General features: G+C 42.3%; 1 protein-coding gene across 5 annotated transcripts in view; it reads right to left on the bottom strand.

Annotated features, from left to right (window-relative positions):
* The window catches only part of cicb (capicua transcriptional repressor b), a 47,797-nt gene that overhangs the window by 9,646 nt on the left and 18,138 nt on the right, over positions 1–20,013 (bottom strand). For all 5 annotated transcript variants that reach the window (XM_086039343.1, XM_086039345.1, XM_086039346.1 and 2 more), the window contains exons 3-9: positions 5,138–5,287; positions 4,133–4,301; positions 3,580–3,691; positions 2,212–2,394; positions 1,043–1,175; positions 794–963; positions 280–418 (exon numbers count right to left, since the gene is read on the bottom strand). In XM_086039343.1, coding sequence (XP_085895469.1) covers positions 280–418; positions 794–963; positions 1,043–1,175; positions 2,212–2,394; positions 3,580–3,691; positions 4,133–4,301; positions 5,138–5,287 — 1,056 coding nt within the window. The remainder of the gene's footprint in view (positions 1–279; positions 419–793; positions 964–1,042; positions 1,176–2,211; positions 2,395–3,579; positions 3,692–4,132; positions 4,302–5,137; positions 5,288–20,013) is intronic.

Here is a 20,013-nt window from a genome sequence, read left to right as displayed (position 1 = left end):
TCTGATATTTTGAAAAGGAAAAAAAAGCAAAGGTTGTGGGGAAAAATATACTGTTTGTATATATTTTAAGGCCATGTCCCCCAGCCCACATGAAATGGAATAGGAATTTGACTACAATTGACAGGTACAGGAGTTCCTTGGTTTGCAACGGAGTAACCCAAATTTATGTCATAACACGACATAGTCACTAAACTCACATTTTTTGGCCTTATTCTACATTAGCTGCAGGATGCACTGTGCGACGGGCTAAAAAGTTCAACTTTGGTTGTTGTTTCTTACCGATGACGTCATCGTCGCCCTCCTCCTCACAGATGACCATGCGCTCCTCATCGCTGGTCATATCCTCGCTGACGCCCCGCTGGGAGTGCGACAGGGGTGGTGCGTGACTGGAAAACTGGCCGCCGCCATCCCCACACATCTTTACAAAAAAGGTTAAAAGTCACAAATTATACCTGCTTTTCCATAATGCCTGAAATATCATAGCTAAAAATTACAACGCATGGTAAAATCCATATTGCACAAGTCAAACTTTAAAATATGAAAATCTCAATAACCTGATGTGCTAGAAAAAATAGTGACTTTTTTTTAATTAGTGTCAAAAATATATTTAGGGAAAGACAAAGCCATCATCATCTTCCGCTTATCCCAGGTCAGGTCACGTGGGCAGCAGTTTAAGCAGGGAAGCCCACGCTTCTCTCTCCCTTGCAGTCACTCACTCATTTGAACTGCATTTTCCAAAGACCAAATGTGACTAAGCGCTAAAATGGGAATTTGTGTGCAACATAATCTTTACCTGTGCCAGTTCTGCCAGGGCTTGTGTATTGCCCCTGTCGCCCCTCTCCATGCTGTGCACGGCACTTTGCGAGAAGGCTCTGGGACGTGTCAGCTGGCTCATATGACTCTCCGCCGTCTGACTCCTCTCCGACATGCCCACCACCCCCTTCATCTCCACAGAATGCGGCTCTACCGGCCGGAAAATCAAAAGGGAATGTTACGGACAAACTCCAAGAGTCATGCCTTTCGAGAGTGTTGCGAGACCAACCCGTGGACTCGGACATGCTCCTCTCACGGATGTCTTTTCCCCCGGGGACACCGCGACCTTCGGAGCTGGACTTCTTCCTGTCTTTGTTGCACCACTTCCAGTCTGGGTGAGCCTTAAAGTGGGCCTCTTTTACCTGGGGAAAAAAACACTTTCGGAATAAATATATGGCCATAGAAGAAAAATGTACTTTTTAATGTCTTGTATACAAATACAGTGAGACACCATTTGCAAATTTCAAAAAAATACAAACTGTCGTTCTGGCTTTTTTTTTTTTTTGCTTTGACTTGACTTGACAACCCATCTCACTACACAATAAGTAGCACTTTGGCAATTAGTAAACAATTCTTCAAAAAAGAGGCTTTAAGATGTTTATTGCTACTCCCAGTTGTAGCTTACTGTCAAACTAAACCTAAAACAATAAAATGACACCTTGTGTATTAAAAAAAAAAAAAACTTTGCCTTTCAGTTCACTAGTTTAGTGCTAACGCAAAATTCAACATGTTAATTTTAAATAAATACCTATTAACCCATTAAGGTCGTCAGCGCATATCCGCGTTTCTACCACTAAAGTCGGGAGCGCTATTGCGTAGTTCTACCTTTAAAGCCGGGAGAGCGTCATTTTCATTTTCTTTTTTTAATCCAATTCTCGGTCTCCTAGCCAATAAAATGCATCGGAATATACACGTGACCGTGTCGTGACTCCTCTGAGGATGTCGGTAATGTCCGCCAGTAATGGAAGAAAAAGACGACGCGCATGTGGACTTTGAACCAGTGGAACCAGTCGAATGTGATATATGGTTAAAATACAGTATGTTTGTAGACAATGACGATATCGGTGTCTTTGTAGCAGAAGAGAGGATGGTATTTACAACGTGATTTTTAAAAATCAAAAATAGTGCTTCTCTTGCACTGATAAAAAGAAATAAGTTATTTTTACATCTTGGATTGAAACAGTAATGATTAATAAACTTGAGCCAGTTTGAAAGACACGTGTAATCTTTCAATTTCTTTTCGAATTATGTTTCTACCTGTTACAGGGGCTGAGATATTGATTAATTTCCGGGAAAACTTCAGGTTTTTGGAGGGTGATTCCAAAGACGACCTTAGGTTTTAGAGAGATGTTTAGCCTGGCGCTTTAGGCCTTAATGGGAAAAATTGCATCAGTGTACCTGGAAGGCCAAGTCGTGGTACTTCTGCTTCTCTTTAGGTCCAAGGGCATACCACCACTCGCCCAGGATCTTGCTGACAGTCCTGTTATCCTGGTTGGGGTGGCGCTGATGCACCAACGCTCGATGGCGCTTGCTGAAAATCATAAAGGCGTTCATCGGTCGCCGGATGTGGTCCTTCTCCCGCTAAAAATGACAGACGGAAACAATGTTTAACTTTGGAAGACTCCAATACTAGACATTGGAACCTTGAATGTTGAGGGTTAAGTCATACAATTTAGAATTTGACCCAAAAATACACTTCTAAAAGACTGTCATGAATGAAGTTAGCGAAGCGTGTCACTTTTTCTTGGCTTTATTTTTTTTAACAATACGTCACATGAAAGAAGGGTACCAGTGATGCCAACGAGGAAAATCCCTTCATCCTCAGAACAGGGAATTGAATTTATTGCAGCACAGCAGCAAACATTTGTTTCACGGGAACATAATCTTTTGGGGTAAATTTGATCATTTCTTCAAACATTCAAAAAGTGAGATAATCCCAACAAATGTTCTTCATATCTCATTTATTAAGCACCATTCCTCACTGTTCCATTGCAGATATATCAAATGAATTACTTGGAACAGTTTTTTTTCTCTAGTCTTGCTATTTACAATGGAATAATTCGACCGGCAATATAACAGGAGGGTTCGTAATGAATATGGCAAGCTTTACACACAGTGATAATTTTATACTTGTATGGCCATTGTGAAAATATACAGTCACTTTAAAACCAATGCCTTTACTGTGAATAAACATTTAATGATGACAATGTCATTTTGCACAAATTTCCATATGGAAATTTTACTCAAATAAAATCAGATGTACGATGATCACATTTTTTTTAACCCACCTTTAAGAAAAAGCAAATGACGACGTTTTGCTTTTCGGATTTTTTGATCCCTAGTTATCGTCAACTAAACACAGGCTTTTGAACTGTTTTTTGCCCAAGCATAAACTGCATCAACATTCACAGTAAAAATGTATATTTTTTCTTTCCAGACAATGCAAAAATAAGAGTTGAAATGCCGCTTGAAACAACAATCACTATACATTTTAATATTTCCGACAACAAAATTGTTACTGAAAATAACATGATTAAAGAGTGGCGCCTTTTCCATACAAACTTAACATTTGTCCCTCCAAATGTAAATAAGATCCTGCATACAGCATTATTACAGTAGTATATTAATCCAGTATTCTAGGTTAATGCCAGGAATGTGCCTAATTTTAAACAAGATAAATAAGCACATTCATTAAACAATGCCTGCCCCGCCACTGAAAACTTCATCCTTGGTTGTCCAATGCATAAGAAGAGAGAAAACGATTACCTTGCCCGGGCTGCTCTTGTCCCCATCTTTGGGCAGCGCACTTAGGGACTGGGTACGTCGCTTAACAGGAGACGTAGAGAGGGGCTGCTCAGGCACAACACCAGGGAGGAAGCTACAGGAGACAAAAACTCAAGTTACTTCAAGTGGAGAGTAAAATAGAGACATGCACTGGCCTTCTATTAGAACCCATTTACCGGTAATATCTTTAAAGATGAAAGGTGCATTTCATATTAACCACAGTCCACTTCACAAGCTCATCTCCAATGATGTGATTATAGCGCACAGCAAAAGAAGAACAGCTTTTGTTCCCTCTGCTTTGTTCTGGCATCGAGCATTTCCGATGCCCAAATAAGTGCAAAAATGACACTCACTCACTGCATGTGTGGGTACGCAACCCACCACAGCAAGAACATCCGCAATGGCTAAAGGGGTACGCAACCAAATTTAAGCGTTTTTGTGGGATCGCTCACATTTTAAAATCAGTAAGACGTTGAAAAACATTGTGTGTTTACTTGGACGAATGCAAACGCGACATGCACAAAAGACGACGTACGGATCATCCACGTCGCTCTCCGTCTCACTGTCGGGCCTTTCTCTTTCCGTGTCCACTTTCTCCTTCTCCGACTCCTCGGGTGCAGCGGCGTGCCGAGTCGGGGGACCCCTCTCCACAGTCTGAGGGGCCTCGGCGGGCTCAGGAGGTGGCCCCGTCCCTGCCAGACAGTCTGAGGAAAATGACGTAGGAGACACATTTAGGGCAGATTTGCAAAATCGCTCTGGAATAAAAAAGTATCACCAGTCAAAAAAAAATGCATCATGAACAAGAAAGAAAACCATGTTTAATTTGCACTGGACGACAAATCGAATTTTTTTGCCATATTTATTTTACAAAAAACGAGACCAAAAGCAGTAGAGCTCGGTCTTGCACCCAAAATCTCTGTTCCCTGATTGTGTTGACAGCAGTGAATGAATTCCGGTTGGATCCGAAGCATCCGCTTATAGCTATGAAAAAGATTTTTAGTTCAAAATGGCTTACTTTAACTCGAATCCTGAGTCGCATTGTGGGCAAATAAAGAATTCTGGTCTGTTATTGCATCTTTTGGTGCTATAAATAGTAAATCCTTGTTGTGGTGAATGCCGCATGTTAAAGAAGGTGATGGTGATGCACCAAAAGTATTTGCTAACCAACAAAAGAAAATGGAAGAACAAATAGAAGAAGAAGGTGAAGAAATGGAAGAAGTAGTAGTCGCAATTACAACTAGCTCGCTAGGTTAGCATGCGGCATCCAGGATTCTACCTTTGGCCACAATGTGATGCGGGATTCTAGACAAGGTAAGCCATTTTAAACTAAAAAGAAAAACGTTTGTATAGTGAGAAGCGCAAGTTTCAAATACAAGCGCAACTCGTTTGATGCTGTCAATACAATTAGTGAACAGGTATTTCAGGTGCCTGTCTGATACCTAATTTTAAGATAGTGTATGCAAGTCGAACCTGAGAGTGAGTCGCAGGACCAGCCAAACGACATAGGGTAGGGAACAAAAAAGTCACAATATGGTCAAACCTGTCTTTGGCGTGGTTGCGTGGGGGTGGTTGACAGGGTGCTGGCCCTCCCCCGGCTGAGAGGCGGCATCTGACTGGGTGGGTGCGAGGAAGGGCACTAAAGAATGCCAGGGGAAAACCGGAACAGACCGGGGCTCGACATTGGTCCACACTGTGAGAGAAGACACACGGTTTGTGCAAAGTGAGGGTCGGGGGCCCACAAATGGATGCTGGGAGAGTTTTTATTGGGTCATCTATCGACTGTCTCAGGCACATAATTTTGCTTTTTTGAGCTGTTGGTTGTAATAATTTGATTGATTGAACTTTTTATTTTAAAGATGCATTACAAAAAAAAAACAAGAATTGAAAAAAAAAAAATGCAATATTAATATACCATACAGAATTTAAGGTTACTAGTTTATGCACAGCATTAAGTGGTACCTCGACTTACAAGCAACAACTTACAAGTTTTTTGAGATACTAGCCATCTCTTGATAATTTTTTTGTCTTTCCTAACGAGGAAAAAAATAATTTATACAACACTAGATGGCGGTAGTGAACTTCAGTGGACAGATGAACAATTCTTTAAAAAAATATCATCGATCACAATGTTTATTTCCCGTCCCAGTTGAAGTTTACTGTAAAAACAAAAACAAAGAATTCCATACTGTGTATTTAACCTTAAACAGTCTGCTAGCTGGATGGTAATACACAATGCAAAATACCATCACAAGATTAGCATCAAAGTTACGGTAATTATAACACTTTAAGTGACAAATACTTTAACAAAAACGGTGCAACAATCCATGTAGACATAATACTCACAGGTATATATTACGTATCCTCAGCAAAAAAATACTAATGCTACGGCATCTTATTGATCTTAGAAGTGATTGTCTTCTTCATGTATATGTTTTGTATTATAGTACCCCCTGGGGGCCAAGACATGCACACCAGAAGATGAAGCAGAATGTCAATGGGCATTGAAGCCTCAAGTCATGATGCACAAACTGTTTAATTCTTTACATTAGTTCATTATTTCAGGGCTGCAGCTCACTATTATGTCAATAAATCAATTAATCTGTAGATTTTTTTTGTCTTTTGGGGCTCAAACTAATGAATTGCATTTCAATGAATTTCTATGGGGAAGATGCTTTAGACATGTTTTGAGTTATCTGCATGGTCATTGGAAAAAAAATACTAAGTCAAGGCACCACTGTCTACAATCTTAAGAGTTTCGGGGAGGAACCATATTTGGAATTTGGGTCTTGATATGAGAAAGTACAAGCTGTCTGAAATCCGGTTCAAAAGCGGTAGGACTTTGTAAAAATTCGATTACCGACATTTTATTTCCTTTTTTGGAATAAGAGACAACGTCTAATAATGGAAACAATCCCTTTTTTTGAGTAATGAAGTCACAAATATAAACACTTACAGCTCTCGGGACGATTTCACAAATTCGGTCCCTACCCCAGGACATAAACTTAAGATAAATACACCATATCGCCAAGACAGAAATTATTTTTGTCGGTTATTATGACAAAACATGGAAGGAAAAAAAGATCTTTTTTAAGAAACTGCATCTGCTTGGGGTCGTGGGACTGAAGCAAATTTCTCATTTGTAGGAAAAAAGTGGGGCAATTCTAGATTGATACAGCTGACACACTCTATCACACTTCAATCGATAAGTAGCAATCAAGCAATGAAGAATTGAACAGGGACTAACCAAACATGCTTAATCCTTGGCGAAGATACTGACGATTCTCTGATGAGAACATGGTGGAGTTAAAACAGTCACCGGGCTGTTCTTCAAAAATAAAAATAAAAATGTGATGATTTGCTCTTTTTATTCAGTGTTGTCTCTTCTACAAGAGATGGTGAGTTGGTCCAAAATGTTGATCTATTAACAGGAGGATTCTGTTTGTATCCGTGTCATCCTTCACAGTAGGATGAGGAAAATGTAGAGCTATTGTTTGGATTCCAAGGTGGACAAAACGCAGTAGAAACTTTCCAATGTGACAAAAACAAAGTTGATTGTGGTCCAAAGACTGGGTTCCCTCGTTGGCTTTGGTCCAATTACCCCTGATGCCCTCCCGTGGTTGTTTGTTTACATTAGAGCTGCGGTGTGGCACTGAAGGGGTTAACGAGGCCCCGAACGAATCCACGGTCTGGATTACAACATCAACCCGGCCACTACGCAGTCTCTGTGGGCCATTCGCGGCCCTCCCTGCGCAAAACCTGAGCCCCTTGGACACAGCGAAGCTGCTTAAGGTTGATTAGAACCAAACATATGGACACCAGTTGTGCGTCCAATGAGGTTTGCCTTTTTTTTTTTTTTTGGTTACGCATATATGCCCCGGGCGAACACCAGCGCCCGAACCGCCGCGGCGCCCAATTCGAGAGCGAGTCCTCGGGCACGCCCCTGGTCGCGCACACGCCGCACAGACAGACGCCAAAACGACGCGGGTGTTCTCATGTCTCAATTACAAAGACATACTGGAACCACGCACGGCCCCAATTCCACTGTCTGTTTGCGAACGACTATCCGCTGGGCTCGTTGCAGCCCATCGAGGCGACGGAATGGAATGCTCTATTCCATCGAATTACAGCGAAGAACGAGCCAGCCCAATACGGTCTTGTCGTGGTGTGTCTACCTGTTTGCTAGGTACGGGCAGATGTCGCTGACTGGCGCATTCATCCATCACAACCTGACCAATGTAGACAGCACCACTACCGCCCCCGATACAAGACGACAACCGACGATTCCGGTGAGCGGACACACAAAAAAACGCCACCGACCGACCGCCCGTTCCTCTCTCCTTCGTCCTTCTCCTTCTTCTCGGATTTAAAGCGTTTCAACCGCGGAAGCCGAGAAGGGAGTAGTGCAGAGCGCCGCCGTCCACACGCAGGTTTAGCTAGCCGCTTCTCGCGGACCACACCACAGGCACACGTCGTCCACTTCGGGGCGGTTTTTACAATCCACAAAAGTGCACCCTCGGTCGAGGTAACTCTTTTTTTTTTTTTTTGTGCCGGCCCCCCGTTCGTTCTATTCTCTTTTTTTCCCTCCCTCTTCTTCCTCTTGTTGTAAACGAGGTTGCTTTGCTTGCATTGCCCCCCTCCCTTTCGTGCTCCTGTCAACCTCGCCCAGCCTTTGTCCCGCCTACCTCCTCCAATCGCGGTTGGCCATTGGCTGGGGCGGCCCCCTGTCATGTGCCCGCCGTCCTTTCTGATTGGTCCGAACGTGCACTGGAATGCCAGTCATATGCAAATATTATCTGGTTCCAGTCATTGGCGCATTGCCGCTGACCTAATCTAAAAACTGTTTCTGAAAACCAACACAGCTTGGACAAAACAACATGTATACTTTGATTTTATTACAGTAACACTGATTGATGTTCGAATGAAGCTCTCTCGAGAGTGTAGTACAGTTTCTTTCGTTTACACCCCCCCACCGGCACGCACCATTGGTGCAAGCTGTCGTAGTAAGTGTAGACAGACGTGGAAGGCGACCAATTGAACATCTAGACTCGGATGTAGGCCAACCAATGGACTTGTAGGTACGTTTATAAGCTCCCGCCCCATTTTACAAACACTCCAATTTGTGTTCCAGATGGGAGGCGCTAGTGAGCTCTCGCCTGTAAGATTTTAAAATATGATTTATGTTAATGAGGCCTTTGCAGTACATTTTATTTTTAAGATAATTTCTGAGAGTTGTAGATCACAAATCACACAAAAAATCAAAACAGAAAGCAGCAGCTTTGCTATGAGAAACACAATCAAGGTAAGAGGTGATTAACTCATTCACTGCCATTGACAAATGTATGTCTTTTCACAGTCCAGCCATTCAATCCCAGGAATTTATTTATTTTTAATTTTTTCAATTTTTTTTCAAACAGGGTAAAAGAGGGTCTAAAAATGTCTGGCAGTGAATGAGTTAATGTCAATGTACAAAACGAATACTTTATGGATGGATGGATGTCCACAAATGGACATTTCCAAAACAGAGTGAGAACCGTTCTGATGCAACACGCTTGCACAAGGGGTGGGAGAGGGGAAAGAAGAGGCCGCTTGAAAGAGAAGGAAACGGCTGAAACGGTCTATGAGTGGTGGGTAAAAATAGACAAGAGTAATTTTCACCAGGGGAAGCATGGACGGGGGAGGAGGAGAGAAAAGAACTTGTGAAAAACACAAGTTCTATCAAACAGAGGAAGGCTAGGGCCGCAGACAAAGGGAACAACACTAAAAAGTGTTGTGAGAACAGAACCTCGACATTGCGAATGATCGCTCCGTGTGTTTCTCAAGCAAAGATGCATGAGTCATGCTGAGCTAGCAGATCCAGACAAATACAATACTGGGAGGGGTCTCCATTATGGTCAACCCATCAAGAGCTTGAGATGTGACCTATACTGGGAGAGACTCTGGCAGGCTGCCCTCACTCATAAAAACGCTTAACCCTCTCAGCACCAAAGTGTGCACCTGCATTTTGTCATTAAGATTCATGCATCATTAACTAAGAATTGAAGTATGTTGTTTCAAAAGCATTGTCTCGCAATGTTGACAAACAAATGGTTACGTGGGATTTTCCTTGATCCGTTTCTCCACCCCAACTGTTTTTTGGAAATCAGTTAAAGTGGGGTACACACATAAAACCTGGCAAAAGTAGAGCATTTTACCTCTCTTGCGATCAAAGTCAGCAAGGCCGAATTATCAGATAGTATCTGAAAGATTATTCTGAGAGTGATTATCCTGTAGTGTGGTGCATATTACATTATTATAATATACTTTTTTTTTTTAATTTATGAATTTATATCCTTTTTAAACAAGCTAAAAATGTGTATAACATCAATGTAATATTTTAACAACAATACAGCAAAAAGGTTTGTTCCACACAATTCCTCCCACCTCTACTTGAATGAGCTGAGTGTGCCATATATACCGGTGTGTGTATGTATGTATGTATGTATATGTATATATATATATACATACATACATACATATACACATTTACACACACACACACCCCCCCCCCCACACACACACACACACACACAGAATCGCCCCTGCACCACACACTATAAGAACAGTAAACACACTTGACGATTTATTCCTTCCTCATCGTGTGGGATCAGTGGACATCATTTTTGTGTAATGATGCTAACTAAACACATGGTAATGAAAACACAACATTTGTACTTGGCAGAGGAAATAACTTTCCTTTTGCAATGACAGCACACTGACAACTTTATTATGAAGGCTACAGTTGTTTAAACCTTGCGATCAGGTTGGGAAATGAAAAGTTGTAGCACTTTGTCGCAGCCAACAGCAGTGGTCCTTCAACATTTTACACCGAGTACTGTACCACCTAAAACATACTTCTGCTCACTGTGTATCACCTTTATGAACAACATTAAATTTCAGTAGCATAGGAGGCCCAAGTGTTCATCAAAAAACAAATAACAGGTTTTATTACTAACAAGGCTATTATATTACACAACAGTTAGTTTTGAACTAGCAATTTAATTGAACAAGAGTCATGACATGAGTGAGGACATACAATACAATAGCACTGGGACTTTTAACATTCACTACCAGCCATTTTAGAGCATTTTGGCTTTCGCAAGAGCCAAAGGATATTGTGTGTATGAACATACACATACATACGGGTGGTACGGAAAGTATTCAGATCCCTTTAAGTTTTTCACTTTCAGTGTCATTGCAGCCATTTGCCAAAACGACTTAGCACCACATCTTGACAGAAAAATACCAGAATGTAGACATTTTTGCAAATTTATGAAAAAAGAAAAACTGAAATATCATACGGTCATAAGTATTCACTTTCATATTTAACTCGCATGCTGAGCATTTCTTCTGATCCTTCTTGAGATGGTTCTGCTCCTTTATTGGAGTCCAGCTTTGTTGAACTAAACTGATTGGACTTGATTAGGAAAGGTGACCTTACAGCTCATAGTGCATGTCAGAGAAAATGAGAATCATTAGGTCAAAGGAGCTGCCCAAGGTGATCAGAGACAGAATTGTGTCAAGGCACAGATCTGGCCAAGGTTACAAAAGAATGTCTGCAGCACTCAAGGTTCCTAAAAGCACAGTGGCCTCCATAATCCTCAAATGGAAGGAGTTTGGGACGACCCTTCCTAGAACTGGCCGTCCAGCCAAACTGAGCAATTGTGGGAGAAGAGCCTTGGTGAGAGAGTTAAAGAAGAACCCAAAGATCACTGTAGCTGAGCTCCAGAGATGCAGTTAGGGAGATGGGACAAAGTTACACGAAGTCAACTATCACTGCAGCCCTCCACCAGTGAGGGTAGCAGATGTGATCGGGTCCTTCGCGCCTGCCAATGACATCACGCTTCAAAATATATTGTACCGTCTTCCAAGAACACATACGTAGTTTAATTATCACATTTTTATTAGTCCAACCGGCTACTGTGCAGCCGACGCCAACACAGTACGACAACCGTTCAGTCAAAAAAGTGCAACGCCTCTCCTACTCCGCTCCTCTCCCATCCAGCGAGCCGCGCGATGCATTCAATAACCTCGGAAACAACACAACTTGGCAAGACACAAATTCGACCACAACACATAACCCAATTCATTAAACTATTTCTGTAATATATTTCTTTGCATCTATGTTTGCCACCCCCTGGCTGTTGTTATAACGAACATGACCGCTACTTTTGCGAGGATCGTCCTTCAGTCGTCTGCGTGCTGACCTGAAGACTTCAAGTCACTTTTCGTGGCTTTCAGAATCTGATTGTGGTGAAAAGTTATTCGGAGTAAAACGCGCTTTATTAAGAAATACTTGTTAGAAATCTCACGTTGTTTTATTAGTAATTGTTGGCATTTGATAAAGTCATTGCGTTTCGATGTAGTGCAGAGATGTCCCACACTGTGAGCAGTCATTGAACGCTCCTCGAGCGCTAAGTGTTGATAGCGAGAGACGTGGTTTCTTTTCTTTTTCCTCCTTCGACACAGCTAGCTAGTAGTTTGTTCGTGCCAGAAAACTCAGTAGTTGCAGATTGCCCGTGTTTTACCACGTTTGTTGTTGTGTGAAAATGTTAAAAGGTGAGTTTAATCATTCAGGTTCGTGTCAGGTAACTAGCTGTACATAATAGCATAGATGTTTTCTCGTGAGTGATGTCACATTGATGAACACTAGTTAGTTATTTTTGCTAGTATGCTAACTATTCTAGTGATGAAACGTGTGAATGTGTATTGTTGGCTGTGGGCTGTTTAATTGCTTAATACAGTGAATTGTAATGTTTAGACATATTGTTAATTAACGGATGTGCATTGGATGATGTTGCTAGGTTATTCTTTGTCTGTGTTGTTGCAGACCACAATAAATAGACGTGTCAAGTGGAATACGGGCCTGTGTTCTCTGACAGGAGCACCCACATCGATACCTTGCCACTCTAAAATAGACTCAGCTGGAGACATTATACCAATCATATGATCCTCTCCGTTTTACTTTACATTATGCACAGTTCATACAATCTTGCAACCCGAGTCAACCACAAAATTATTTCCAGTTTGGCAGGAGAAACGCAAACGTTCTGCTGATCTTGTTTCACAAGACGGGCAGCGGCTTCTTGGGTCATAAGCGGAAGTGACGTACGAGCTACCTAGCAAAAGTAACAGTAATGTACTTTATTGTATTTTTTATTTAGTAACTCCGAACATAAAAACACAACAGCCAGGGGGGTGACAAACATAGAGGCAAATAAATATATTGCACAAATATAAAGCGTGACATCATCAGCAGGAGCGAAGGACCCGAGCCAATCTGGACATTTAAAACAATTTCAATGAACTCAGTCCGGCCCTCAGCTTGTCGCAAAATTTTTTATTTGGTCCTCCGTCCATTTGACTTTGACACCCCTGTTCTAAGTGGTAAGTTGGAGAAAAACAGGCAATACAATCCCTACAGTGAAACATGGTGGTGGGAGCATCATGTTGGTGTGTTTTGATTTTGGCAAATGGCTACAATGACACAGAAAGGGAAAAATTTCAAGGGGTCTGAATACTTTCTGTACCCACTGTACATATACATACATACATACATACATACACACACACAGAGCTGGGCATCGCCTAACCGCCACGGAGTTCCCGTCTGCATATGTAAACAACCCACGTGGTTCCAATTGGTCTGAGTCAGTCAAATGGAGTGGAGAACGGACTTAACCTGTACCACGTCACATGCAGGCGCCGGACTCCTGACACACGGCGCAGTAAGGAAAAATAAAAAATAAAACAAGTGTTGTGTACTTTGCACAGACGCAATGATATGTGCCCCATATTGTTTTTATTTCACCGATCACCACGCCTGGTGCGTGTGTGTGTTGTTTTTGTTTGATATTCTTTTCTTCGTTTGGCGGCGTCTGTTCATGTGGCGCCTTAACAAACAGACAAAAAAACAAACAGTTCTTTAAAATTGAACTTAAAAGTTAAAAACAACTGAACTGTACTTGGGCAGTGATTGTTCGGCATGCCACTAGAGGTAGCCCACGTACCCCTAGTGGTACTCATACTGCACTTTGAGAATGACCGGCTTAAAGTGAAAAAATAGAACCCTCACCCTCTTTCCCCGAAGCCTTACTAACCCTCGCTGCGGCTGTGCTTGTAACGTGTGTAGGTGTTCTACCATTGCTCATCTCGTCTTCTAACAGACATCACAAGCCCAGTGTGTGCGTGTGCCACGTGAGCAAGAAACTTTTACTCCCACTCATTACCGCTGCTGGCCACGGCGCAGGAGAGGTGCTACCTTCCATCGTCCTCCCGTCCAATCTCAGTCTCACCTCAATTCGTCTTCCACCCTCCCCGGTGCCCGCCGTTTACTCGCTCCAATTATAACTCGCATGCGGCAGTCCTTCGCAGTTACCGTGGCAACAGTGATCCACCGCGTCACCTGAGGTCTCATCACCGGGGCTTTCGCCTCCTATCGCATCGAATTGGACCTTGCTAGTCCTCACCTGACTTAGGGCTACACAGCACGATTTGTGGGACCCCCGCATCCCCAAAAGAGAAAATATGACTTCCTGTCAGGATAATTTGAAGGAGGCTTCCTGTTGACAGGGAGTGTGATGTAGTGTACAAATGACAGATATCAGACACACGGATTGGTGGTGGGCGTGTGTGTGTGGGGGGGGGTGCGTGTGTGTGTGTGTGTGTGTGGGAGGAGATAGGCTGTCCTGAGACACCCCCCAAAGAAACATCATCTGCGCTGCACATGCAATGCTCCAGTTTCACCATATGGTGGCACTATTTGCCAGCAAATGTATAGTCAATGGGATGTGAGCGCCAGAAACGTTGGACAGATTATACAGAGGGGAGCAAAAAAATAAAAGATCCAAGGATAAAGAGATGAAGAATTTCCAATTTTTGGGATGTGTGCAAATTGATTTTTGAAAACTTTGCAAAGTCTTCCCACTGAGTATTCCTGACAGTTAGGGATTAATCTTCCAAATGACTTTTTTGCGGGAAAAGTCCTTTTGGGGGTGGCGGGAAGCAGTGGCACGAAATCCAGATGTGCTTGTTGCCATGGTCGGTGAGGATATGCAAGGGCTTTAAGCGTTACGTAAAGAGTGCAGGCCATGGGCGGGGAGGGAGGGAGAGAGCTGGGATGTTATTCCCGGGTATCCGTATCCGGGTAGACCAGGAGAGGAGAGGAAGGGGGGAGGCGACGCCACTGCAATGCGATGGAGTGAAGGGTTAAAAAAGAAAACGCCAAATTTTATTTTTCCAAAGATGCTGGTGAAAAGTGCGACATGTCGCGCGTGTGTGAGTGACACGGAAAAGAGAATGTTACAATTTTGGAAAACCGACAGTGTATTAGTTGTGAAGAGGCCATTTTGAACATTGCCCCGAGGATAAAAGGTGACATTTAAGACAAAATGTCCCTCCAAATAGTATTATTAAGGGTATAATTAATGGTAAAAGTATTAATAGTGAGCGGAAATTATGCAGCACAGTGTCGTTAGGCAGAATTTTTTTTTTTAACATCAAAGCCCTAGTTTATACACACACACACACCATTTTGAGAGCTTAACTGATCTTTAAATATAAAAAAAAACAGGCAAGTGTGTTGTATACTCAAGATGACCAACACGGCACAACAATCAAGACTCTCCTCTCTGAAACCAGATGTCTGTTGTAGTACCACGGCTGACCTGCGAGGGGCAGCGTGGTGCCACAGGGCAGAAAGAGAAGTAGCAACAGCAGTAATAGTTGTAGTAGTAGTAGAAGAAACTTGTCTGGCAACTACATTGTTACGTTAGTGGCTTTGCCTAAGTCTGTGTTGACCATACACAAAACAATTTGCAATCTTAAATATTCTGACCGTTTTCCTAGCAAATCAGGGAGGAAATATGACTTTTGACATAACCCATACCAAACAATAAGCGCTCAGGATAATCTTTGAAAGACATCCAACAATTGGACCTTTGGCCCGATTATTTGTATGTGCCTAGCTCCGCCTTTTACAATTGTGAGCCCGACTGTTGTCGGAGCAGATTGGCAAAGAAAAGTCATTCTCACCACACGCCAAACCACAGTACAAACACTTAATAATCTTAATAATCTTTCAGTGAGTGAAAATTTAGTCTGAGTTGCCGACGGACGGCCGTTTAAAATTAGAGGCGGACCGGCCTATAGACGGGTACTATTTTTTTCCCCCGGAAAAAAAATGCGAATGACGGATGACGGAAGGGTACCCGCACTGCAGACGGATAACGAATAACGGACGCTCAATTATTTGTAAAATGCCCAGCTCTGCTTTTAACACAGACAAGATAATCACTTTGGATAATCTTTCACAGACATCCGATAATCAGGCCTTTGCTGACTTTGACGTAAGGGGCGGAAAATGCTCAAACGTGTGTTCCCCGCTTAAGTTTGGCAAACACACTCTCCTCACTTGCTACACGATTGGACATGTATTAATAATAAAAATGTCATCTTAAAAATTCAGTGAACATTAATGACTGTGGGAGGAAAAAAACATTTACACCAGTGGTAGGGAACCTCTCACATCAGGGGCCATTTTAATTTCTATTATGTTCTGCGAGGGTCAGCTCATCCATCCATCCATCCATTATCTGTACCGCTTCTCCTCACAAGGGTCGCGGGGCGTGCTGGAGCCTATCCCAGCTGTCTTTGGGCAGTAGGCGGGGGACACCCTGAACTGGTTGCCAGCCAATCGCAGGGCACACAGAGACAAACATCCGCACTCACAATCACACCTAGGGGCAATTTAGAGTATCCAATCAACTTACCATGCATGTTTTTGGAATGTGGGAGGAAACCGGAGTGCCCGGAGAAAACCCACGCAGGCACGGGGAGAACATGCAAACTCCACACAGGGAGGCCGGAGCCGGGATCGAACCCACGACCTCTGAACTGTGAGGCGGACGTGCTAACCAGTCGACCACCGTGCCGCCGGGTCAGCTCATATTTAAGAAAAAAATATCATAGACGGGGGTGGGTAGGTGGAGAACCCCCCTTTTTTAACGTGTTGTTGTGTGTATGTTGCAGTGACACACATGTGAGCCCGTGTCATCAGATTACCCACAAATTCGTATAATTGTATTTACTGCCTCCGTGTTTTGCCACTGTTTCATTAGCTCCGCTGAAATGTTTGCTTTGTTGCCATGGCAACAGACGTTTTGGCGCTCAGGCGCACATCATAGCCGGCACTCCGTGATTGACGCCCGGTTACTCACACATATGCATGCACACCCACACGCACGCACACACCAAAATAGGGTCTCATCCCTCACCTTGCTACTAATTGTATTTCTGCCTGCTTCTGTGCATTTTTTATGGCAAGTTGGACGAAGACATTTACTGACTCATTAGTGTAGTCTTTTATGGGCCAGCACATGCACATATGACAGATGCTGCGTAAATTATGCGACAGTGCAATGGCTTATTTGACACACAGTATTAAAGGAGTGGAATGAGTTGTATTATTTTATAAGGTCCGGACCCAGAAGCGTTTCTATATGGACCAGGAGCTGGTATTAGATGATTTTGACATATGCCAATAATTTAACCAGGATTTCAAATAGTTATGCACTGACAAATCACGTGTACTGTACCTACTCCAGCATGACACGACTCTCTAAAAATCGTTTGTTGGGAGAAGCTTTGCGAGTGCAACGAGAGGGTGTTTGCGAGGCAAGCAGGCCATGAGGAAGGAAGATCCCAAGGACGCAAGTTTCAGTATCAACAGATCATGTTGTGTTTTAAAACAAGAACACATTGAAAAGCAGAGAGTTCAAGTTCAAGTAGTACAGTAGTTCTGATTTTGTTATGCATTCAAAATATTATTGCTTTTTTTTTGGGGGGGGGGGGTAATTCCTCTAATATTTACACAGTTTATTTTTCTATTTCTTTCAAAGCAACTTTATTCAGTTCAGTGAAGCGGGTACGATGGCCGCGTTGAAAGCAAATTGCGGAAATTGTAACGCCTCCTATGTGACACGACTCAGCCAATCGTTGCTTCCGAGAAGCTTTGTGAGTGGAGCAAGTGGGTGTGTGCAAGGAAAACATCAAAAGGTGATGCTGTTTAGTTGTTCAGATGATAGGTTCAGATTGTTTAGCTGGGACATATTAATGAATACTGTGTTTTGAGGAAAATACTTTGCATAAGCCTTCTTAAAGTGCCTACATATAGAATGAATAAATAAATACTAGGCACTCTACACAGTGAGGTGGACTGGTTAGCACGTCCACATCACTGTGTAGAGGTCATGGGTTTGAATCCGGCCGCGGCCTTCCTGCGTGGAGTTTGCATGTTCTCCCCGTGCCTGCGTGGGTTTTCTCCAGATACTCCGGTTTCCTCCCACATTCCAAGATCAAGCATGTTAGGTTAATTGAACACTCTGAGTTGTCCATAGGTATGATGAGTAAATATTTTTGGGAATACTATAAAATTGTTGAAGATGTTATTTTATTTAAAAGTGACAACAAAATATTTGGGTTTGAGTAATGCATGCTATTTTGCTGTTAGGCTTTAATTGAGGACCGATGCAAGTTAGTGTTAGTTGGTTGGCACATTGTACTGTATATGACGCACACCTAAACACCACACACTCTCACCAGTACTGCTTCTTTCCCTCGGCTTTCCATACGTACGCAGAGGCTTCACGCTGAGTTTATAGTCTATACTGAAAAAAAAAAAAAAAAAAACTCCCACGTACGTGACGCCCGCTCAAAGCCCGTCAAAATAAACGCACATGCACACGGGCAAGCATGCATGATCCGGCACAAAGAGACACTATTCAGCCATTCGGCATCCTTTCGGCCGCATAAAAGGGGCTGTGAGGCGGGAGCATACACTCAAAATGACAGCGCTCCCCTTGCCGTCCACTTCTCTGTCACAGTCGCGAGCCTCTATACGGCCAGACGTGCGTTCACACGGCACGGCCAAAAGGCCCGCTTTAAGTCAATTGTAGAGGCGGATGCCATCCACATAATCACATTTAGGAGAATTTCTTTACTAAAAGTCACACATGAAAGTCGTAGAAAATAAGACTCTGTATGCTGTATTTTGCCATATAGTAACCCCCTTCAAATAAATGTCATGCCTCAATTAATCTGCATTATAAACACCACTCCTTAAAGAAAAGGTTTCTTTGTGCTCTTTATCTGATTTTGTATGAAAAGTAACGCACTGTAATCAGTAGAAAATTACTATTACTAAGCTATTCGGGTGTCATGTTTCCTCAAATAGTGACCTCCGTTCAACTATGTGCCATAACCAAATTAATCAACATCATATACAGTATTATGAAAAAATAAATACCCTACCTCAAAGAGACTCCGCCTTTTTCCTTTTTTTTCAGGTGGCAGAATGATTGAGATCACACCGTGTAACGGTGGACGGCATTACCACAACGCACACAAAGCAGACATGGCATCTGTAAAGCTGACTTTTATGCTGGAGTTAAACAACAAAGGTACTGTATGAATCATGGAATGTTCCAAAAAAATGGAAGGTGTCTCTTGCACTAAAAGTGATGCACTGTAATTAGTAGAAAACGGACAGATTGAGGAGCTGTCATATTTCATCAAATCATGACCCCCGCTTGAATAGACTCAATGCCTCTGTTAAACATACTTTATATCATAAAAAAACAAACACCACACTTCAAAGATACAAATAATTTCCCCTATCATGAAGTCATGTTTAATGAGAATTTAGTGAGATTGTATATGGAAAGCAATGCACTGTAATCTGGAGAAAACAAAGACTGAAGTGTTGAATCAACGCCATGCCCCAATTAATCAGCATTGTATGCATTAGAAAATAAACATCACACCTCAAAGATATGCCTGATTTTTTTCCACTCAACTAGCAGTAATTATTGTTACTATGATTGACACCCCTAATGTAATCGTAGATGTCATTACAATGACACGGCATCTGTAAAGCTGAAGTTTACGCTGGAGTAGGGGTGGGCGATATGGGTTAAAAAACTAACAATAATTTGATGATATTCTACAAAAAATATTTTAAATCTGCACTTGCTTCACAGACCAATTGTGGATAGACAGCGTTTGTGAACAACATCTCTTTTAAATTGCTAAATACAGCTTCTGCAACACATAATGATATTCTACGACAATATTTAACAATAAAAAAAAAAAATATGTGTAGACTTACATTGATTTTTGGGAATATGTATGTCATTTAAATGTCTGTGCTGTTATTCCATAATGATGTGACATTTTGAGCTGCAGTAGGTACTGGTGTTCCACTGCCAAATATTAGAGGAATCAGAATGAGAAAAACGTGTTAACTACAGCAATCAGAATGAGAAAAACATGTATTTGATATGTGACGTGTGACGAGGTGTCACCCAGCAAGAGAAAAAAAAG

The sequence above is a fragment of the Filicampus tigris genome, chromosome 8 (genome assembly GCF_054856515.1).
Source record: "Filicampus tigris isolate MCC_2025a chromosome 8, RoL_Ftig_1.0, whole genome shotgun sequence".
Taxonomy (NCBI): Eukaryota; Metazoa; Chordata; class Actinopteri; order Syngnathiformes; family Syngnathidae; genus Filicampus; species Filicampus tigris.
The sequence above is the reverse complement of the archived record's forward strand: the minus strand, read 5'-3'. Positions and strand labels throughout refer to the sequence as shown.